Source organism: Mobula hypostoma, chromosome 8 (assembly GCF_963921235.1).
Source record: "Mobula hypostoma chromosome 8, sMobHyp1.1, whole genome shotgun sequence".
In the NCBI taxonomy this organism is placed as follows: domain Eukaryota; kingdom Metazoa; phylum Chordata; class Chondrichthyes; order Myliobatiformes; family Myliobatidae; genus Mobula; species Mobula hypostoma.
The window spans coordinates 31,484,320-31,509,104 of NC_086104.1; the positions used below are offsets into that span (position 1 = coordinate 31,484,320).

Consider the following 24,785-nt stretch of genomic DNA (forward strand, 5'->3'; position numbering starts at 1 on the left):
CAGGAGGGTGATATCGACCACTCTGAGAACCACTGGTCTGGAGGGTAAATAATAGCCACGATACTGCTCATCTTTTGAATTATTACAATGGGATCTTTTACATCCAAGAATGGATGGCCCATTTAAGTCAGAAAAGAAGCAAAATATTCTGAAAACTGAGTGTCTTTGGAACGCCCTTCCTCATAGGATGCAGAGTGTTTGAATGTTCTTAAGAAAGAGATAGAAATAGACAGATTCTTAATAAGCAAGGTGGTAAAAGGTTGCTGAGGACAGGTGGAAATACTTAACTGAGGCTCCAACCAGATCAGCAATTGTATTTGTCTTGGTATTGGTTTATTATTGTCAGATGTACCAAAATACAGTGAAAAGCTTGTCTTGCATCCTGTTTGTACAGATCAAATTATTACATAGCACATTGAGGTAGGATACAATAAAATAATAACAATGCAGGGTAAAGTGTAAAAACTATCGAAAAATTACAGTGCAGGTAAACACTAAAATGCAAGACCATAACAAGGTAGATTGTTGAGAATGAGGGAGAGATTATCAATGTCCTTCTTGTTTGAAATGTTGCAAACTAATATATGGTAGAGATTAAATGAGGAGCGGAGATCTAAGGAAGCAGAGATGAATGCCAAAATTATATTTTCTAGATATTTACCAGGCATGATATTATTAGAAAAATAATCACATTTGAAGCATATTTACAAAACTTCCTGCCACCCACGGTAATAAGGATAATTAATCATAGATAGTAATTACCCATCTCTCCCACCACCTACTACATTTGGAAGTGCTGACTAGGATATGAAAGTAGTATTTCCCCTTGAAGATATCAGCAGCAGGTACAGTACTGCAGGCGCTCGCTGCTGGATTATTCCACAGAAACTTCATTAGTGCATGCAGAATCCAATGCAGATCCTGTCAGTAATAATTAACCTTACCGACACTGACTGCAGTTCTACTGATACACTCATTTTAGACTCTCTGAACTCTACATGATTAAAATAGATGAAATGCTGACTCCACATTCAGCTGGGCCCCTCACCGCAGGCAGGAGAACAATGACAGTTTGCCAAATTTTTCACTGCATGTAGCTCAGTTCTCCCCTTAGTACTCATAGCTAATCTGTTTGCTGACTACAGACCTTAGAAATGCCAATATTAGGAAGAGATTTCTGATAAACAAAATGAACAAGTCAGATAGTTTTCACAAACATTTCAAAATCAATCACTAAAGTTATTGCAATATTGAAAACACTTCATAAAATTGTATAATCTAAACAAATGCAAACTTGGTCTAGGTTGGGAATTTCTGCTTATTAATTCACTATCCTCCTATTTCCCCAATGTTTTCTCAATCTTCCTTGATGCCTTCCTAATTCCACTTCTATATAAAGAAGGCAGGTTTAATAGAGCTGTTAGGGAGGGTTTAAACTAATTTGGCAGGGGGTGGGAACCTGAGTGATAGGGATAAGGAAGGGGAAACAGAAATAAATCAAAGATAGCGTGCAACAGAGATGATAGAAAGGACAGGCAGGCAATGAGGCATAATCACAGCCAGTGGGATGAGTTACAGGGCAATAGAGGTGAGGTGCAGTTAAAACAGAAAGCAACAAATACTGGACTGAAAGTGTTATACTTGAATGCATGCAGCATAAGAAATAAAATGGACGATCTTGAAATTCAGCTACAAATTGGCAAGTATGACGTTGTGGCCATTTCTGAAACTTGGCTAAAAGATGACTGCCATTGGGAGCTGAACATCCAAGGATATACAGTGATTCAGAAAGATAGGTTAGTAGGCAGAGGGGGTGGTGTGGCCCGGTGTATAAGAAATAATATTAAATCATTAGAAAGGGATGACATAGGATCTGAGGGTATAGAGTCTCTAAGGGTTGAGTTATGAAATGGCAATGGTAAAAAGACCCGAATGACAGTTGTATAGAGCCCTCCAAACAGCAGCCAGGACGTGGATTACAAATTACAGCAGGAGATAGAAAATGTGTGTCAGAAGGGCAATGTCATAATAATCGTTGGGGATTTTAACATGAAAGTGGATTGGGAAAACCAGGCCAGTACTGGACCTCAAGAGGGAGAATCTGCAGAATGTGTAAGGGATGGCTTTTTAGAACAGCTTGTTGTTGAGCCCACTAGGGGATCGGATGTGCTGGATTGAATGTTGTGCAATGATCCAGAGGCGATAAGAGAGTTTAAGATTAAGGAACCCTTAGGGAACTATGATCACAATATAATCGAGTTCACTTTGAAATTTGAGAAGGAGAAACTAAATTCCAATGTGTCAGTATTTCAGTGGAATAAAGGAAATTACAATGGCATGAGAGCGGAATTGGCCAAAGTTGACTGGAAAGGGACACTAGCAGGAAGGACAGCAGAGCAGCAATGGCTGGAGTTTCTGCGAAAAATAAGGGATGTGCAAGACAGATATATTCCAAATATGAAGAAATTTTCGAATGGAAGAAGGACACTATTGTGGCTGACAAGTGAAGTCAGAGCCAAAGTAAAAGCAAAAGAGAGGGCATACAAGGAAGCCAAAGCTAGTGGGAAGCTAAAGGATTGGAAAGCTTTTAAAAACTTGCAGAAGGTCATTAGGAAGGAAAAGATGAATTATGAAAGGGAGCTAGCGACTAATATCAAAGAAGATACTAAGCTTTTTTAAGTATATAAAGGTAAAAGAGAGTTGAAGGTAGATATAGTACCAATAGAAAATGACACTGGAGATATTGTAATGAGAAACGTAGAGATGGCAGAGAAACTGAATGCGTATTTTGCATCAGGCTTCACAGTGGAAGACATCTGCAGTATACTGGACATTCAAGAGTGTCAGGAAAGTGAAGTATGTGCAGTGAAAATTACGACTGAGAAGGTGCTCAGGAAGCTTAATGGTCTGAATCTCCTGGACCTGTTGGAATGCACCCTCAGGTTCTGAAGGAAGTAGCTGGAGAGATTGTGGAAGCATTAACAATGATTTTTCAAGAATTGATAATTCTGGCATTGTACTGGATGACTGGAAAATTGGAAATGTTACTCCACTATTTAAGAAGGGTCTGAGGCAGCAGAAAGGAAACTATAGACCTGTTAGCCTGACATCAGTGGTTAGGAAGTTGTTGGAATCGATCGTTAGGGATGAGATCACGACATACCTGGAGGCACATGACAAAATAGGCCAAAGCCAGCATGGTTTCCTGAAAGGAAAATCCTGCTTGACTAACCTACTGCAATTTTTTGAGGAAATTACAAGCAGGGTAGACAAAGGAGATATAGTAGACTTGGTGGACTTGGATTTTCAGAAGGCCTTTGGAAAGGTGCCATACATGAGGCTGCTTAGCAAGATAAGAGCCCATGGAATTACAGGGAAGTTACTAGCATGGGTGGAGCATTGGCTGATTGGCAGAGAGTGGGAATAAAGGGATCTTATTCTGGCTGGCTGCCAGTTACCAGTGGAGTTCCACAGGGGTCGATGCTAGGACCGCTGCATTTTACAATGTATGTCAATGATTTGGACTATGGGATTAATGGATCTGTGGCTAAACTTGCACTGACACAGCCTTCTGAATGGGTGCAGGGTTGAGTGACTTTCATGGCATCAGCTTGACATCCCTGGAAAAGGTCTCTGAGACTCTAAAACAAAGCCCACAAAATCAATTTCAAAACAACAGATATCTCCATGGTACCCCTCAAAGAGTCGATGAGAAGTTTGTTTTATCAGCAAAGTACAAGGAAGACAGTGCTTCCAAAATCTAGGATGAAGTTCACAATGCATGCAAATGTTACATGATGTTGCTATCTTTATCAACACAGCTGGATGTATTGTGAGCAAATATTTAGGTTAAAAGGTGTGCTACCACTCAAGCAACCACACCACCTGCTTAAAGCACGCTTACACTGAGGTGATTCAACTTCTTCAAAACTAGGTATCATCGTCCCCTACTGGCCTCTGTCATGAGACAGTGAAGCATAGCGAGGTCAATGAATAAATAGCTCTTATACAATGGTGTTTAAATAACAGCAAGATGTTGTAAATATCTCCTTTCCCAGCCCCGAAGAAGAGGTGTTTTAAAATAGTATCACCACGGTCACCTTGACAACCACACACAGTGGCGTTCTAGCCCCATTCTAAAGCTGCAGTTGCGGTTGTAGTTACAGTAGGAGGAAAGTTTCAGTGAAGTTACTGAATTGTTTGACATTTTCCACATCATCGTTCTTTGAAATTTAGGTGGTGGAACGCTCTGGGCAGATATGGCTCCCTGCTTCTCCCTCTTCTTGCATCTTTTTTACTACCTCATACCCCTGCTCATTTTCTCAGTCACACTGCCTTCTAAAGGAGATACACACTCACTTCACAGAGAGCCAGAATGTAGCAGGTCAAACAGCTTCTATGGGGGCAAAAGATACAAATGGACATTTCAGTCAAAACCCTGCAACAGGACTGAATGGTACAGGGATCAGACTCAAAATGAGGACTGATATGGGGCAAGGAGAAGAAGGTGAATTAGTTTCGTGACGTGGTTGAAACCAGCCAACTCAGCACAGAATCCAGCCCAGAGAAAGGTCTTAAGTGAAAGTCTAGCCACAGTGCCTTGAAGTCGGCAGGCCAGGACACCAAAGGGTGGTGGGGCAGAGCTCAAGATTGTGATGAGGTACACACTGGAAAAAGGAGCAAGTTGGGCTTATGGTCAAGTTTGAAAACAACCAATCAGAAATACATTGCTGGCTGAGTCCAATACAGGCAAGGGCTCAATTCAGATTGGGTGGGATTAAAAGAAATGGCAATGAGTAAATTAATTGATAAACCCATTGAGATGAACTCTGATGAGCAACATATGAAGTTGAATTAGTAATTATTATAAAAGGATTATATAAAAGTCACAGAGTATATACTGTACTACTCACTTTCTTTTCAGCTTTATTTTGTTTTAATAAAGGAGCATTTTCAGATGATAATCATTACAATGCCCGTTGCAGAATACCCCACAAAAATAGCATGACTCCTTCACTGTAATGCACATTAGGTTTCTATCACCAGCTACTGATCTGCACAACATCAAAGGATTAGGGAAAGGATACACTTACCCAGTGTAGAGAGCCAATGCAAACCTTGGCAGCCATGAGTGGTATGCATGGATCTTTAGGTTGGAGTTTTGCACATTCTCTGAGAGCAGACACAGCCCAAGTAAACTGAAAATTAAACAAAATAATCACAAATCATTTTTTTTAATTCTTGGTAACATTCAGAATCTATTTTGACATAGTTCAAAATGGAACATTAATAAATCCATTCCAAAAAAACTACAGAATATTAAATTCAGCACCTTTAACCCCGAAGGCAAAGTAATGCTTGTACAAAGAATGACATTCGTCACAATGCATATTAGTAAGTATCAAATAATATTGAGTCGACCAAGGAACTAAAGGAAACAAATTATTTAGTCTATAATTAGATGCATCCTTTTATTCTAGTCTCTTTTTTCTTTAATTTTCCTTCCAGCCCCCAATGGGCATGAGTCATACTAGCATACTTTTCCGCAAGTAATCGCAGTTCTTTGGTGCACTTTGTCCAAATTACTACCATTTATGTTTGACTCTACATAGTTGACTTTGGTATATTTTACAATAATGGGTCAGAGGCAGATTGAGGGAAATGGGAACATAAATATCCCAGACATGCCTATCTGCCCCACCCCCTCACCATCCTCATCTGATAACACACAAAAGATCAAATACGTAGAAATGTATGACCATCAGGGATAGGATCCCTGGACTACTTTCCTGTTCAAATCGGTCTTTCCCATTTTGTGGCCCAGGACTACAACAAATGATTAACTGGCTACAAACCAGAAATCTATATTCAACCAAAATAATGAACTGGAATCATCGATGTTATATGAGAAACTAAAATAATGGTTAATATCCTTCTGTTGAATTGTCTAAACTTTGATGGTAAACTCTTCAAATGAAATAGCATAACAATTACTTTACACAGTAATTTTCCAGAGATGTACTAATTACTCAGCAAAATGCATCGGGAATTGGGTTAACCTCTGTGACTCCAATAATTATTGCTAATGACATCATCTGATCAGCCAACTAGGCATTCCTCCAGTTGAACTAAACACTAAATTGCTATGACTTATCCTACATGTGATTCATTTGAATTGTAAGTTACTGGCTTTGTAAGGAAATAGAAATGACTGTTTCAAAGCTGGTTCACAAACAACATCATTACAGCAGTGCTCTAGTCAAAATATTCCAAAAAAGATAAGGAGTAATGATAGACAGAAATGAGAGGCTGTTAGCATTTAATTATAATATGCTAAAATGGTTTGACTTCTTTTAAAAAGGTAATGACGACATCCAAAATGAAAACACACATTTAGAGTGGATATGTTCTTCCTATTTCAAGAACATTTGATTGAAGTAGAATTAACACATATAAATATTAACCTTCAAAAAGTGCTTTATAGTAAAAACGAGGAAAGTAAATAATCCTACTCATCAGGGTTCCAGTTTAGCTAGAAAGACCAATGGTGGCTTGATGACCAACACTGGTCCTCTTTCCACTGTAGTTCTTGTTAGAGCAGTGAGTAATATAGTAGCATATTCAACTTTCGCAGAAAAGTTCACTGCTGTTTCTTCTCTATTTTCACTCAGTTGTGCTATCAATCTATAGGTGTGTCATCAAGTTCAACTGCTCCTGAAAGACATGGTGGAAGGAGCATCGTAAGTGCTCCTCTCTACATCCTCATCCAATATCATCGTGCACTTCCAACCATTATCAGTCAGTGAAAGGTGAAAATCCAATGCCTGTGTAGCACACTCATCCAAGATAGCCCTGTTTCGTGTCCTGTCATTTCCTTATACAAAGTCACATCCTCCCTCTAAACTCTCCTAAGTCTTCATTTGGCTTCACAGGGGCATGAGAGCACAGAGCCAACTCTAGCAAGGTCTGCCAGACCTTAGAAGGCAAATCCCTGGTGGCAAATGAACAGCAGATATTGCATATGCAGGAAATCTGAAACTAAAACAGAATGTGTTAGAAATACTCAGGAGATCAGGCAGCAACGATGAAGACATAAACAGAGTTACTATTTCAGGTCAAAGACTCTTGGTCTAATAAAGGGTTTCTGACCTAAAACATTAACTCTGCTTTGCTTTCGGCAAATGCTGCCTGAACCGCCAAGAGTTTCAAGAGCTTTCAATCATTACTTCTGATTTGCAGCATCTGTAATTATTTATTTCTTAATTTTCATTTACTAAGGAACTTAAATGGTACTGACAAAAGTGTGGTAAGTTGGGTTGGGCCAGTGGTGTCATAGCAACAAATGCTCTTTCGAAGAGTCAGTTCGGCACACTGGGCCTAACATGGGCTGCTTCTGTGCTTTAAACTTCAATGATTCTAAGAAGCAGGAAGCAGATAAGTGTAGGCACAAGGAATCAGATGCTATGTTATGAATAAATAAATTTCTTGTTATGATGTAGAATGCACAGCCTGAAAAGGGTAGTAGAAGGAAATTCAACAACAAAAATATTGAATGTATTACTCTCTATTTCACTAACACTATATTGTGTTTCCACTTGGACACCACCTCCTATGAGCAAGATACTCATTTGACATCCTGCAGGTTTTCAAATATTCAAAATATATCACATCTTTTGGCCAAAAGTTAAATTAACATTGATGCAAAGTAGACTGTTCCAATTTAGGTTATACTTCTTGCTTGCCCATCACCTCCCTCTGGTTCTCTTCCTCCTTCCCTTTCTCATATTGCCTCCTGCTCTGTCCCATTGGATTCCTTCTTCTTCAGCCCTTTACCTCTTTCAACTCACCCACCCACCTTCCTTCTCATCTGCCCTCCCCTCTCACCTGCCAGCTTGAACTCCTTTCCTCCCCCCTCCCATCTTCTTATCCTTGCTTCTGCCCTCTTCCTTTCCAGTCCTGATAAAAGATTTCAGCCTGAAATGTTGACTGTTTATTCCTTTCCATAGATGCTGCTGGACTTGCTAAGTTCCTCCAGCATTTTGAGTGTTGCTCAAGATTTCCATCATCTGCAGAATCTCTTGTGTTTATGTGGGTTATCTGACCACGTTTTGTTTCTAATGGCTCAAAACAAAATCTAGGCAAATCTGGGACTACACCAGAATTCTGGGCACCCTTTCCTTGAGCAACAACACAACCTTCAAGTGCCCGAAAAAAAGATCATAAATTTATGGAAGTCACTAAGAAAATTAATGGAGAGAAGAGGAGAAATCTCATAATTCAGAAGACAGTTATGACATGATGTTCTGAGTGAAAGCAGTACCTATAATAGGTTTTAGAAGAGTAGGTAAATATTTGAAAAAGTAGAATTTAAACAGGTTGGGGAATTGGACATGAGGGAATGGCATTATGTAGATAGCTGTTCCAAAAGTAGGAATCACAACAATACCCTCCTTACTGTCAAATTCTACAAACAGGGTGGTTTATGATTTATTAATGAATGTCCAGAATGTAATTTCTTAGAATTTCTGTTCTTTACCTGTTGACAAATTTTCAGAAACAACTTATCGACCTGAAGCTGCTGAGAAGACCCAAGATACTCCTTAACCTACTACACTGTTAACATCAATAATTTGGTAGCAAGTCAAGACAAAAATTAGGTCATCACTGAGGAAGCATTTTTAGTTCATTCCCTTAGCTGCTTGTTAATGTAGGAAGATGTTATTTTAGAACCCATGTTCACCAGAGGGAAATAATATGATCATTTTGGAAAAAGTGTTTAAAAACATTGTCATGACTGTAATTAGCAGAATTGTAATATAAAGGATCTCAGCATGGTAATAATATTTCAGTGTACTGCATCACACATATAACTGCGTCAATTACTTAAAGACTGCAAGTTTCAGTGCGTTATTTTGGACCATTTAGAATCAGAATCAGGTTTAATACCACTGGCATGGGTCGTGAAATCTGTTAACTTAGTGGCAGCAGTACAAAGAAGTACATGATAAATACAGAAAAAAATAAATAAATGAATTACAGTAAGTATATACATATGTTAAACCAGTGGTCCCCAACCTTCAGGCCGCGGACCGATACCGGGCCACGGCCCGGAGGTTGGGGACCACTGTATTAAATAGTTAAATTCAAAAAAGTACTGCAAAAACAGAAAAAATAAAAAAGTGAGGTAGTGTTTATAGATTTAATGTGCATTTAGAAATAGGATGGCAGCAGGGAAGAAGGTGTTCCTGAATTGCTGAGTGTGTTCCTTCAGGCTTCTGTACCTCCTTCCTGATGGTAACAATAGAAGAGGGAAAGTCCTGGGTGATGGGGGACTTTCTAAGGCACTGCTTCTTGAAGGCGACTATGGAGGCGAGTTCCCATGATGGAGTGACTAATTTTACAACTTCCTGTTCGGTCTTGTGTAGGAGCAATCCCCCCTGCCCCCAATACAGAGAGTGATGCAGTCTGTCAGAATGCCCTCCCTGTGCATCTGTAGAAGTTTTCAAGTGATTAGGTGACAAACCAAATCTCCTCAAACTCCTAATGAAATATAACCGCTGACTTGCCTTCTTTATAGCTGCATTGATATGTTGGGACTAGGTTAGATTCTCAGAGATCTTGAACCTTAGGAACTTGACTTCTAATCCTTTTATGAGGATTGGTTCATGATCCCCTGTCTTACACTTCCTGAAGTCCACAATCCACAATCAGCTCTTTGGTCTGTGACACCATTCAACTCGCTGGTATATCTCGCTCCTGTATGCCCTCTCATCTCCACCTGAGATTCTACCAACAGTGGTTGTATCTTCAGCAAACTCATAGATGACATTTGAGCTATACCCAGCCACGTTGTCATGGGTATAGAGAGAGTAGAGCTAAGCACAGGTCCATGAGGTGCGCCGGTGTCGATTGTCAGCGAGGAGGAGATATTATTACCAACATGCACAGATAGTGGTCTTTGGGTTAGGAAGTCAAGTTTCCAATTGCAGAGGGGAGTACAAAGGCCCAGGTCCTGTAGCTTATCAATCAGGACTGTGGGAATGCTAGTGTTAAATGCTGAGCTACAGTCAACGAACAGCATTCTGACATAATAAAGATATCTATAAATAGTGATCATTTATTTTTATGGCTAATCAAATCTAACCCATAGTCACATCTACATGAAACGCTGTTGTAGAAAAGCAGCATCCATCATCAAAGATCCTCACCATCCACGCCATGCTCTTTTCACACTGCTGTCATCAGGTGGAAGGTCCAAGTGTCTCAGGACTTGCACCACCAGGTTCAAGAACCTCAAACATCGGGTTCTTGAACAAAAAGGGATCATTACACTCATCTAATGAGATGTTCCCACAACCTATGATCTCACTTTCTTTACCTTGTTATTTCATCTTTTATTAGTGATTCAGCTTGTTAGGGAAAGTGAAGCAGTGATAGACAGGAAATACAGGGAGGTAACCACCCCAAGGCAGACAGATAAATGGGTGACTGTCACGAGAGGGAAGGGAGAATGTCAGATAGTGGAGAGTAACCCTGTGGACATCAACCTCCATAATAAGTAACACTCCTTTTTGAGTACTGTTGGGGGGGGGGGGGAGAGGAATCTACATGGAGGCAGCAATAGTGGCTGTGCCTCTGGCACTGAGTAGAAACATAGAAAACATAGAGCACAAAACAGGCCCTTCGGCCCACAAAGCTGTGTCGAACATGTCCCTACCTTAGAACTACCTAGGCTTTGCCCATAGCCTTCTATTTTTCTAAGCTCCATGAAGCCATCCAGCAGTCACTTAAAAGACCCCATTGTTTCCGCCTCCACCACCGCCGCCGGCAGCCCATTCCACACACTCACCACTCTCTGTGTAAAAAACTTACCCCTGACATCTCTTCTGCACCTACTTCCAAGCACCTTAAAACTATGCCCTCTCGTGCTAGTCATTTCAGCCCTGGGAAAAAGCCTTGGACTATCCACACGATCAATGCCTCTCATTATCTTGTACACCTCTATCAGGTCACCTCTCATCTTCCGTCGCTCCAAGGAAAAAAGGCCAAGTTCACTCAAACTATTCTCATAAGGCATGCTCCCCAATCCTTGTAAATCTCCTCTGCACCCTTTCTATGGTTTCCACGTCCTTCCTGTAATGAGGCAACCAGAACTGAGCACAGTACTCCAAGTGGGGTCTGACCAGGGTCCTATATAGCTGCAACATTACCTCTCGGCTCTTAAACTCAATTCCATGGTTGATGAAGGCCAATGCACTGTATGCCTTCTTAACCACAGATTCCACCTGCGTAGCAGCATTGAGTGTCCTATGGACTCGGACTCCAAGATCCCTCTGATCCTCCACACTGCCAAGAGTCTTGCCATTAATGCTATATTCTGCCATCATAATTGACCTACCAAAATGAACCACCTCACACTTATCTGGGTTGAACTCCATCTGCCACTTCTCAGCCCAGTTTTGCATCCTATCAATGTCCCGTTGTAACCTCTGACAGCCCTCCACACTATTTACAACACCAATTTTTGTGTCATCAGCAAATTTACTAACCCATTCCTCCACTTCCTCATCCAGGTCATTTATAAAAATCACAAAGAGTAGGGGTGTCAGAACAGATCCCTGAAGCACACCACTGGTCACTGGCCTCCATGAAGAATGTGACCCATCTACAACCACTCTTTGCCTTCTGTGGGCAAGCCAGTTCTGGATTCACAAAGCAATGTCCCCTTGGATCCCATGCCTCCTTACTTTCTCAATGAGCCTGGCATGGGGTACCTTATCAAATGCCTTGCTAAAATCCATGCACACTACATCTACGGCTCTACCTTCATCAATGTGTTTAGTCACATCCTCAAAAAATTCAATCAGGCTCATAAGGCAGAACCTGCCTTTAACAAAACCATGCTGACTATTCCTAATCATATTATGCATCTCCAAATGTTCATAAATCCTGCCTCTCAGGATCTTCTCCATCAACTTACCAACCACTGAGGTAAGACTCACTGGCCTATAATTTCCTGGGCTATCCCTACTCCCTTTCTTGAATAAGAGAACAACATCCGCAACCCTCCAATCCTCTGGAACTTCTCTCGTCCTCATTGATGATGCAAAGATCATTGCCAGAGGCTCACTAATCTCCTCCCTCACTTCCTACAGTAGCCCAGCCGGTCCCGGTGACTTATAACTTGATGCTTTCCAAAAGCTCCAGCACATCCTCTTTCTTAATATCTACATTCTCAAGCTTTTTAGTCCACTGAAAGTCAACCCTACAATCACCAAGATCCTTTTCCATAGTGAATACTGAAGCAAAGTATTCATTAAGTACCTCCGCTATTTCCTCCGGTTCCATATACACTTTTCCACTGTCACACTGGAGGCAGTGATCATAATATGATTGAATTCATATTGCAATTTAAAAGGGAGAAGCACAAGTCAGATGTATCAGTATCACAATGGAATAAAGGGAATTAGAGGCATGAGAGAGGAGCTTGCCCTGGTGGACTGGAAGACAATACTGGCGGGGATGATGGCAGAGCAGAGATGGCTGAGGTTTCTGGGGACAGTTCACAAGGTGCAGCATAAATATGTCCCACAGAGGTAGAACTTCTCAAATGGCAGGGTTTGGCAACCGTGGCTGACAGAGGAAGTTAAGAACTGCATAAAATCCAAGGAAAGGGCATATAAGGTAGCAAAAGTGAGTGGGACCTTGGATGATTGGGAAGCTTTTAAAATCCAACAAAAGGCAACTAAAGAAGCCATAGGAAGGGAAAAGGTGAAAAATGAGGGCAGACTAGCCAATAATATGCAGCAGGATACCCAATTTTTTTTTTGTTATATAAAGAATAAAAGGGAGGTGATATTGGACCACTGGGAAATGATGCTGGTGAGGTAGTAATAAAGGACAAAGAAATGGCAGATAAACTTAATGGGTATTTCATAATTATCTTCACTGTAGAAGACACTAGCAGTGTGCCAGAGGTCCGTGGGTGCCATTGCTACTACAAAGGAAAAAGTGCTAAGCAAACTCAAAGGTGGTAAGCCACACACATCAAAGTTGCTGGTGAACGCAGCAGGCCAGGCAGCATCTCTAGGAAGAGGTACAGTCGACGTTTCGGGCTGAGACCCTTCGTCAGGACTAACTGAAAGAAGAGCTAGTAAGAGATTGGTGTTAAAATGGACGTCTCCTGGACCAGGTGGACTACATCCCAGAGCCCTGACGGGGGTCACTGAAGAGACAGCAGATGCATTGCTCTTGATCTTTCAAGCATCACTTGATTCTGACATGGTCCTGGAAGACCTGAACATTGCAAATCTTACTCTACTCTTTAAGTAGGGAAGAAGGCAAAAGAAAGGAAATTATAGACAAAAAGTAATCTGCAGATGCTGTAAAAGATCAAAGCAACACTTTCAGTACGCTGGATGAACTCAGCAGATCGGGCAGCATCAGTCAGAAACGATGAGTCGACGTTTTGGGCCGGAACCCTTCGTCAGGACTGAAGAATGAAAGATGGGGAAGGATTTGAAGAATGCTTGTAGCGTCAGTTGAAAGACCAGTAATTTGAAAGACAAAGTGGTGGGGGAGGGGAAGCATTGACATCATAGCTCTGAAAACAATGGGTAGTAGAAGAAGGAGGTGGAACCATGAGGGAGCTGGAGGAGGGGGCAGAGTGAAATAGGGATAGAGGAAGGGAGGGGGAGGGAATTACCGGAAGTTGGAGAATTCTATGTTCATACCAGGGGCTGGAGACTACCTAGACGGTATATGAGGTGTTGCTCCTCCAACCTGAGTTTAGCCTCATCATGGCAGTAGAGGAGGCCATGTATGGACATATCTGAATGGGAATGGGAAGCAGAGTTGAAGTGGGTGGCTACCGGGAGATCCTATCTGTTGTGGCGGATGGAGTGGAGGTGCTCGACAAAGCGGTCCCCTAATCTGCGTCAGGTTTCACCGATGTAGAGGAGGCCGCACCAGGAGCACCGGATGCAATAGATGACCCCAACAGACTCACAAGGAAATTATAGGCCAGTCAGCCCAAACTCAATGATTGGGAAGGTACTGGAGTCTATTATTAAGGATGAGGTTTCTGGATACCTGGAGACTAATGAGAAAGTAAGTCAAAGTCAACATGGTTTCTATAAAGAGAAATCTTGCCTGACAAATCTGTTAACAGTTCTTCGAGGAAATAACAAGCATGGTGGACAAAGGAGAGGCAGTGTATGTTATTTACTTGGAGTTTCAGAAGGCATTTGATAAGGTGCCACACATGAGGCTGCTTAACAAGATAAAATCCTATGGTGTTACAGGAAAGATATTGGCATGGATAGAGGAATGGCTGACAGCCAGAAGGCAGCAAGTAGGGGAAAAAAGGGCCTTTTCTGGTTGGCTGCCTGCGTCTACTGATGTTGCTCAAGGGTCAGTATTAGGACCACTGCTTTTCACATTGTTTATCGGTGATTTAGATATTGGAATTGATGGCTTTATGGCAAAGTTAGTGGCGATAGGTGGAGGGGTAGGTAGCGCTAAGGAAGCAATGTGATTGCAGTAGAGCTTAGAAAAATTGGAAGAATGGGCAAAAAGGTGGCAGATGCAAAACGGTGTTGGGAAATATATGATAATGCATTTTGGTAAAAGGAACAATAATACAGACTAGTTTTCTAAATGGGGAAAAGGTTCAAACATCAAAGCTGCAGAGGGATTTAGGAGTCCTCGTGCAAGACTCCCAGAAGGTTAATTTACAAGTTGAGTTTGTGGTAAAGAAGCCAAATGCAATACAAGCATTTATTTCAAGGGGAATAGAATATAAAAGCAAGGAGATAATGCTGAGCCTTTATAAGACACTAGTCAGGCCGCATTTGGAGCTTTGTCAACAGTTTTGGGTCCCATAACTCAGAAAGTATGTGTTGTCATTGGAGAGAGTCCAGAGGAGGTTCACAAAGATGATTTTGGGAATGAAGGGGTTAACATGTGAGGAGCGTTTGGCGTCTTTGGGCCTGTACTCACTGGAATTTAGAAGAATGCGTGGGGATCTCATTGAAACCTACCAAATGTTGAAAGGACTAGATAGGGTGAATGTGGAGAGGATGTTTCCAGTAGTGGGTGTATCTAGAACTAGAAAGATGCCTCAAAATTGAGGGGTGACCCTTTAGAACAGAGGTAAGGAGGTTTAACCACAGAGCAGTAGATCTGTAGAATGCTCTGCCACTGACTGTGGTGGAGGCCAAGCCCGTGCGTATATTTAAGGCGGAAGTTGACTGTTTCCTGATCAGTCAGGGCATCAAAGGATAGGGTGAGAAGGCAGATGTATGGTGTTGAGTGGGATCCGGGATCAGCCATGAGGAATGGCAGAGCAGACTCAATGGGCCCAATGGCTTAATTCTGCTCCTATGTCTCATGGTATTCTGGTCTTATTGCTATTATTTATATTTGCATTTGCAGAGTTTATTGCCTTCTCTGCTTTACGTGATCTTTCAATGATCCTGTTACAGTTACTGTTCTATAGATTTGATGAAAATGCCTGCAGGATTAAAAGAATCTCAGTTTTGTATGAGGTGACATAATGTATATGTACTCTGATAATAAAATTAACTTTGAACTTTGGTCTGTTAGAAAGCAATTGGAATTACTCCGTAAGAAGAAATCCTTTCACTATCATCTATTTAGACAAAATCGACTTCGTGTTGACAAAAGAGACAGCGGATGCTGGAATCTCGAACAGTAAAAAACAAAGTTAGAAAAACTCAGTAGGTTAAACAGCATTTGTGGAAGCAAAAGTACATGTTCAAAGTTTCAGACTGTCAACCTGAATCAGGACTGTACATCAACTTTGTGGTGCTTCAAAAGCATATTAGAATCCAATAGATAAGTCATATAAATTGGTTGTATAAGTCATATAAGTTATACATTGGTAAATTGGTTTATTATTGTCACATGTACTGAGGTAATTAACATTTTTGTTTTGTATGCCATTCATACAGATCTATTTCATTCCAACAGTACGAGGGAAGTACAGTGCAGGCAGACAATAAGGTATAGAGTAGGGAACCATCTATGGTCTTTTAACAGTGGGATAGAAGGCGTCCTTGATCGTGGTGGTACGTGTTTTCAGGTTTTGTATCTTCTGCCTGATGAGAGGACAGAGAAGAGAGGATATCCAGGGCAAGAGGGGTCTTTGATTATGTTGGCAGCTTTATCGAGGTAGCAAGAAGTATAGACGGAATACATAGCATGGAGGCTGGTTTCCTTGATGCGCTGAGCTGTATCTACAACTATCTATAATTTTTTTGCAGTCTTGGGAAAAGCATTTGCCATACCAAGCCGAGATGCATCCGGATAGGACTCTTTCTATGGTGCATCGTTGAAAGTTGGTGAGGGTCTAAGATGCCAAATTTCTTTAGCCTCTTCAGGAAGTCAAACAATTGATGCACTTTCTTGGCAATGGTTGGTCCAGGGCAGCCTATTAGTAATGTCCACTCCTTGGATCTTGAAGCTTTCAATCCACTCAATCTCAGCACCATTGATGAAAACAAATGCAATGTTCCTTGGTACAACTTTGGAAATAGTAGTACGGTAATGCTACAATTTTTATTGTCTGCAATAATTGTTTTTATTGCGTGACAGGAATATTGGAAGTAACCAATTATCTATTACTTCCAATTTCTCCTCAGCTGAAGGCACTGGCCGTTGCCAGGCTAACGGATGTTTAAAGATAAAGATTTTCATTTGATTGCTCACATTCAGTCCACTTGTGAATGAGACTACACAGTACATTGGTGAATTATTCAGCACTGTTCCAGGAGATTCTTCAAATTTCTTTCAACTTTAAACAGTCCCTTCTTACTCTTCCCATCATTATCACCTCTTTCCTTTCCTCTCCCCTCTACAATCTTTCAAATTAGAATACTTCTTTCCCTTACTTCCATTTATCTCTATTTTTACTTACCCCTTCCAAACTCGTATGTTTAATATTTCACTTTCTTAATACTTCCACCCTTTTACATTGCCGGTCTTTAATCCTGAAAATGTTATTGCATGACACCAAAGCTATTTTGCAATTCAATCAGAAAGAACTAGAAAATTAAAGCTATAAAAAGCCTTGTGACATCTTTGAAAATGACTGAAGTGACTTCCGTGACACAGTAATTCATATCACCAGAGCTGTCCGACAATCGATAATTCTCCCTTCTTTCTTTTAAATGCTTTAAGATTGCAGAAGATTGATTGCTATCCTAGTGCATGGTACCAAAAGAATGATAATTTCTTTGCCTTCTGCTTCATCCATTATAGGATACAGGCATTCAATTAATAACAGAAAAAAATATTGAAAGAATAGATCTTATCAAATTCCAAAGCAGCTAGTATTCTTGTTGTAAATGAACACTCTTTACAGTTTAGGGCAACACACACAAAATGCTGGAGGAACTCAGTGAGTCAGGTGCATCTATGGAAAAGGGTAAACAGTTAACATTTCGGGCTGAGACCCTTCTTCAAGACTGGGAAGGAAGGGGAGAAGGAAGAAAGAAGTGCAAGGTGGCAGGTGATAGGTGAAACCAGGAGAAGGGTTGTGAAGTAAAGAGCTCGGAAGCTGATTGGCGAAAGATAAAGAGATGGAGAAGGGGGAATCTGATAGGAGAGGACAGAAGACCATGGAAGAAAGGGAAGGGAGTGGAGCACCAGAGGGAGGTGATGGGTAGGTAAGGAAATAAGGTGAGCGAGGGAAACAGAAATGGGAAATGGTGAAAGGAAAAGGGTGCAATTAGCGGAAGTTGGAGAAATTGATGTCCATGCTATCAGGTTGGAGGCTACCCAGCCAGACGGAATACAAGGTTACTTCTCCAACCTGAGTGTGGCTTCTTTGCAGCAGTAGAGAATGCCGCAGATTGACATGTCAGAATGGAAATGAGAAGTAGAATTAAATGGGTGGCTACAGGGAGACCTTGTTTTTTCTACGGAGCTTAGGGACAATTTTGCAAAATTTGTACTTTGATTCATTAAAATCGACAAATGGTTCCAAGTCACCACATTTACCATTTCCCACTTCAAAGTAAAATGCACATCTCCTTTATTTAGTACATCAAGTAAAGCTTTTGGTCCAGCCAAGTGTATTGCATGAAATAGAAGGTATAGGAAAATTTCCTATCTATTGTTTTTAATAACATGTTAACAAACTCCAGTGGTTGAAAAAATATTTCCGAAAAGAAGCTGAGAGGAGAGAGTGGGGGTGGGAGGGCGAGAGATCATACACAACTTTTGCCATTAGTTGCAGAAAAGCTAGAACTTTTTCACACCTCTGTGTGTTTACATATGAGGCCAACAATTCAGTTTATTCCTACAATTTTGAATGAATTATCGATCATTGATTTTGAATGCCAAAGTTGCGCAATGCCCAAAACAAAAGCCCTCATTGCTTAGCAAGTACACATGCATCAGTAGTGGAGGCTGCTAGATAATGTTCAAAAGCCTAATCATCAAGTGCATACAGCTTCCCAGATGCACTAAGGGGCATAAATATCACATTATAACTTCCACATTCTAGTGGCATTATTGTACAAGTAATCAACAGACTGTAATTCAGATAAAGATTGCTTATATTCTGATGTTAATGAATACCACAAAAGGGGGATAGCTTGGTGAGAGAGGACAGAGAACACATCACATTTTCACTTTTTAAGTCGGCATTCACCGAATGTGTCAAGAAATTTTTAGCAAATGTTTTACCGACTGCTGGCTGGGATGCAGGACTAATACATGAAGGGAGGTTGGGTTGATTAGGCTTAAATTTACTGCAGTTTAGAAGAATGACATTGTCTCAGAGAAAGTCATAACATTCTAACAGGACTAAACAGTCTAAATGCGGAAAGGATCATCTCAAACCTACCAGGGAGAAGGCAATTCTGGATTTAGTGTTGTGTAATGAACCAGATTTGATACGGGAACTTGAGGTAAAGGAGCCATTAGGAGGTAGTGACCATAATATGGTAAGTTTTAAACTACAATTTGAGAGGGAGAAGGGAAAATCGGAAGAGTCAGTATTGCAGTTGAATAAAGGGGACTATGGACACATGAGTGAGGAGCTGGCCAAAGTTGACTGGAAAGATACCCTAGCAGGGATGACAGTGGAACAACAATGGCAGGTATTTCTGGGAATAATACAGAAGGTGCAGGATCAGTTCATTCCAAAGAGGAAGAAAGACTCTAAAGGGAGTAAGGGGCGACCGTAGCTGACAAGGGAAGTCAAGGATAGTATAAAAATAAAAGAGAAGTATAACAGCAAAGATGAGCAGGAAGCCAGAGGATTGGGAAACTTTTAAAGAGCAACAGAGGATAACTAAAAAGGCAATACGGAAAGATAAGATACGAAGGCAAGCTAGCCAAGAATATAAAGGAGGATAGTAAAAGCTTCTTTAGGTATGTGAAGAGGAAAAAATTAGCTAAGACCAAAGCTGGGCCCTTGAAGACAGAAACAGGTGAATTTATTATGGGGAACAAGGAAATTGCAGGCGAGTTGAACAGGTACTTTGGATCTGTCTTCACTAGGGAAGACACAAATAATTTCCCAGATGTAATAGTGGCCAGAGGAACTAGGGTAATGGAGGAACTGAAGGAGATTCACATTAGGCAGAAAATGGTGTTGGATAGACTAATGGGACTAAAGGCTGATAAATCCCCAGGGCCTGATGGTCTACACTACAGGGTACTTAAGGAGGTGGCTCTAGAAATCGTGGACGCACTGGTAATTATTTTCCAATTTTTTATATAGATTCAGGATCAGTTCCTGAGGGATTGGACACGCTAGAGGCAGGAAACATGTTCCCAATGTTGGGGGAGTTCAGAACCACAGACCACAATTTGAGAATAAGGGGAAGGCCATTCAGAACGGAGTTGAGGAAAAACTTTTTTACCCAGAGAGTTGTGGATCTGTGGAATGCTCTGTCTCAGAAGGCAGTGGAGGCCAATTCTCTGGATGTCTTCAAGGAAGAGTTAGATAGAGCTCTTAATGATAGCGGAGTCAAGGGATATGGGGAGAAGGCAGGAATGGGGTACTGATTGTGGATGATCAGCCATGATCACAGTGAATGGCGGTGCTGGCTCGAAGGGCCAAATGGCCTACTCCTGCGCCTATTGTCTATAATGGCTAGTGCTCTGCCTCAGGATATTTGGATTCAACGTCAGGAGAATTTCTTTCACCTGGAGTACGGTGAACCTGTAGAATTCTCTACTACAGAAAGCAGTGGAGGTCAAAACGTTAAATATATTCAGAAAGGAGGCAGATATATTCCTCAATGCTCTCTGTAAAGGATCAAGGGAAATGAGGAGGAGGAGGAATAGGTACGGAAGTACACTGATCTTACAGAAGTAGGCCATAAACAAAGGAATATATGGCCTACTTTTCTTCCTATGTGCAATGTTTATTCATTTCTACAACAAACTTATACGATGCAGCAGTTGGCCATATAGCCCCTTCTGTCTGCTACACTATTCACTGTTTTCCTTTGTGTACCTTCTTCTGTTAACCCCATATCCTTCTATGGTCAGAAAGTATTTTTGTGACTGTGACCTCCTGGCTAGGGAAATGTTCATCTCAACATTCACCTACAAGAACTCTGCGTTTCTGAAATGTCTTCCTTCTTCCTTATCCATTGGTTTTATGGAGGAACATCTCTCATGTCCTCTACCATCCCTAAACTTCCAGCTCCCTGGTTCCAACTTTTAGCCTCAATCAAGAAAGTCTTTGGCCCCACCACTTTCCTCCTGAACAAAGTCCTGACTAGTTCCCCTCAACTAACACTCTCAACTGCTTATCCTTACCCAACAACTTCTCTTTTGAAGATCAAAGATTGGGCCATGGGCATTTGAATGGGCTCTTTCTATGCCTAACTTCATTGACTAAGAGGAATAATCCCCATTCCAAATATTTGACACCTTACCCACCCCCCCATTCATTCTCTGCTACACCCGTGACTACATCAGTGCTGCATCCTGCGTTCACATGGAACATGATTTCCTAAACTTTTGCCACTAACTTCTATCCTGCCCTCAATTTAATCAGGACTATCTGAAATGTCTGACACTTCTCTTATATTTCTGGATCTTTCTCTGTGAGAAGACAGACTTACTGCTGAAATGAATATAAATTCCACCAACTCACAAGCTACCTTGGCTTTGTCCTTTCCCAGCCCGCATCCTGATAGGAATGCATCCACTCTCAATTTTTCTGCCTCTGGCTGATCCTTTATCAACATAGATTTGGTGCACATGCAGGTCGATGGGATTAGGCAGAATAATAGTTTTGGGCCTGTTTCTTTGTTGTAGTGTCTATGACTCTAAGGCCTTTTTGTCCCAGGGCTTTGGAAGTGTTCTCCTTCCTGATACATGACCACCCCTCTACCATAGTTGACAGAGCCCTCACACACATTTCCTCCATTCCCTGTATGCTTAATCTCATCTTCCTACTCTTCACAGACAGAACTGCAATTCAGATGTCTTAGTCTTCATCTTTCACCTCACCCCGCACCATTTTCACCAACTCCAACTTGATCTCACCACCAGTCATATATTCTCCCACCCTCACCCTTTCTGATTTCTACAGAAACCACTCTCTTCATAACAAACCCTGGTAGGTGGATCTGTCCTCACGAATCCCTCCCTTTCACTTGGCAGCTTCCCTGCTGAGCTCTTCCAGTATTCTGCTTTTTTGTTCCAGGTTCCAGCTTATGTGGTCTCTTTTGTCTACAACTACGCATATTTCATTTCTTGCAGATCTGTTCTCAGCTCCTCACCTCCCACCCGGATCAAGGACAGGGTTCGACTCACCCTTCCCTTCCATTCCACCAGTGTCATTTCCATCACCACAAAACTCATCTTCCTCTCCCTGTTCAGTATTTCAAAGATACCTTTTCAACCTTAAGGTCCGAGATTCGTTTTCCATCTACATCAGGGGTTCCCAACCTTATTTATGTCAGGGACCAATATCATTAAGCAAGGGGTGTGTGGGCCCCAGGTTGGGAACCCCTGGTCTACATTAACACCCACTGGTTTTCTCATGCAATCTCTCATGTAATCTCAAAACAATTAAGACCTGCCCTTTTAATGACTTCCCTTCCTAACAGTCAGACACCCAAACTCCTCTTCTTGGTGAATCAGTGATTCACTTGCTTAATCATATACAGAACACCTCCATTCAATTCTCAGTGATGATACTCAGCTTCCAGCTGCATTTCAGGTTAATTCTCCACCTTACTCCCACGCTGATCTATGTACTTGACCTCATAGACTTTTTCAATAAGGCTTAACGAAAATTGAAAGTACAGCATTTCAACTCTAAATGCATAACAACCTTCAAGACCCAAAATTTTAGATAACCTGCCTTTCCAGTTTGTACCAGAACTTGCCAGCTCTGATAATTGATTATCAACCTGTAAAGTTAATTCATTTTTTCTCTCCACAAGGGACTCCTGACCCATGTTCTCTTTCAATTTAGATTTCCAGCAACTGTAGTTTTGTTATCACTCCAATTTTTTTCCTCCTCTCCCCAGTTTCTTTCCATTTAGATCTCTTCTAGACAGATCAACTGCGATCAACAAGCTATCACTGTCCCCTCTCAGTCAAGTCACCATCACTCTGTGGCACAATTCAGTCTTTTCTTGTCTCCACCTGTCGGAGACGTTTTCTTTGTTCTCTCTTCCCCTTTCTCCACAACTGAAACCTGTTTGATTTGTAACATTCCTCAGTTCCAATGAAAGGCCATCAACCTCAAACTGTCATGCTGCCTGACATGCAGAATATTGGCAATACATAGATTTTATGGAACTGTAGAAATGTATAGGCTCAGATGGGCTACGTGGTCATGATTAACCTAACCATTTTAAACTTGTGATTAGGGAAATATAAGATAGGAAATTATATGGCATCTCATCACTAGTACTGTGTAGCAGCTGATTATTAAAAAGTACTTTCTCATCCATGCAGTGTTGCAGTTAATACATAATTAAAACTACAGTACACTAAACAATTAAATCTGTGTACAGATCATTGTGTGAACTCAATACCACATTAGAGTAGCTTGTATTATTTGTATGTTAAAGCTACAGCATTACATAGCAGTAATACATTTTGTAAATACTGTAAAGACAATTTATTAACACAACCTCAGTTCATTTCAAAACACTGTACAGCTAAATAAGTACTTTTGAAAAGTACTTATTAACTATTCAAATGTAGAATACTAAAACATCTGGTGATAATTAATGCATACCAATAAAAAGGGAGAATTTACAAATAATGCTCTCAGTAATTTGATTCATTAAATTAGGCATCAAATGTGCAATGCTACTCCTATACATAAATTGCTTTGATTTAGAATACATTTTTAGAAGTTAAAATAACTTGGCATTTTAAGTCAGTTTTTCATGGGTTTGAGGAAAGTAATCCATTTCAAGAGTTATTACAACAATTCGATTCATTTCCAACTTACTTCAATATGCAAATTGCATGTGTAAACATGGCAAAGATTGAGAGACAGAGAAAGGTGGAAAAGAATAAATTATAGTTTAATTAAAGGCTTGCTCTTTAACTGCAGACACACACAAAAGATAACAAGCATCATTCAGAAACAAATTTATGAAAAACTTCAAAATTACATTTACACAAATCAACATGAAGACAGGTATAAATGGCAGCTACTATGCAGTTAGAAATCTTACCTTCCCACTAGCCACCAGTGAAAGTGCCAACTGATACCACAGGTGGAATTCATCAAATGCAAACTTCATTGCTCGTTCTAAACACTGAGGAAAGAAACATTTTAACATGAGGTTTGTGCTTGACAGATCAGACAAAGCATATTGATAAGAATACCACACTCTCCACTTGACTATTACATATCACAGCTTAGAACACTGTTCACGCACAGTGTCTGCTGCTCTGATAACGGTTTGGTTTACTTCAACAGTCCACAGCTCATTCTTTGTTTTACATTATAATCATGCCATCTGCTGGGCAGTTTCCTGAACTTGCAAATTAAATGCTAGATTAGGAAATAATGACTGCATAACTGGAATTAGGCTAAAGTTCCATTAAACCAGTCTAGAGAAATCCAAGGAATAAAATCATCCTTAGTAACATTTTCAAGAGTGAAATAAATTACATACGTGCCATGATCATCATGGCAACTGCTTTGCCCAAGAACACAAGAAACTGCAGAAAGTTGCAGACACAGCTTAGCACATCAGAGAAACCAGCCTCCCCTCCATGTGTCTGTGCTTCTTGCTGTCTCAGTAAAGAAGCCAGCACAATCAAAAATCCTCTGGACATTCTCCCTTTTCTCCTCTCCCATTGGGCAGAAGATACAAAAGTCTGAAAACATATACCACCAGCCCCAATGACAGCTTCTGCCCTGCGATTATAAGATTATTGAATGGTTCCCTACTACGACATGATGAATTCCAGACTTCAAAATCTACCTTGTCATGGTCTTACACTTTATTGTTTACCTGCACCATATTCTCTCGGTAGCTGTTGCACTTTATTCTGCATTATGTTATTTCCGTACCTTGTACTACCTTGATGTACTGTGCAATGAATTGATCCTTATGGAGAATATGCAAGACAAGTTTTTCACTGTACCTCAGTACATATGACAATAATAAACCAATTCCCATTGCAATCCCTACCTAAATCTGCATGTGGCTGCCAAAAGAAGCAGATAAAGAGCCGATCATACAGGTAAAAATGTTTCCCATGGTTTACTGTATTTGCTCAGACACACACATTTCCCCAAGACAAAGTAT

General features: G+C 40.8%; 1 protein-coding gene across 4 annotated transcripts in view; it reads right to left on the bottom strand.

Moving 5' to 3' along the window:
* The window catches only part of LOC134350445 (tetratricopeptide repeat protein 7A-like), a 265,556-nt gene that overhangs the window by 148,723 nt on the left and 92,048 nt on the right, over positions 1–24,785 (bottom strand). For all 4 annotated transcript variants that reach the window (XM_063055643.1, XM_063055644.1, XM_063055642.1 and 1 more), the window contains 2 exons: positions 23,700–23,783; positions 5,094–5,198 (listed from right to left, as the gene is read on the bottom strand). In XM_063055643.1, coding sequence (XP_062911713.1) covers positions 5,094–5,198; positions 23,700–23,783 — 189 coding nt within the window. The remainder of the gene's footprint in view (positions 1–5,093; positions 5,199–23,699; positions 23,784–24,785) is intronic.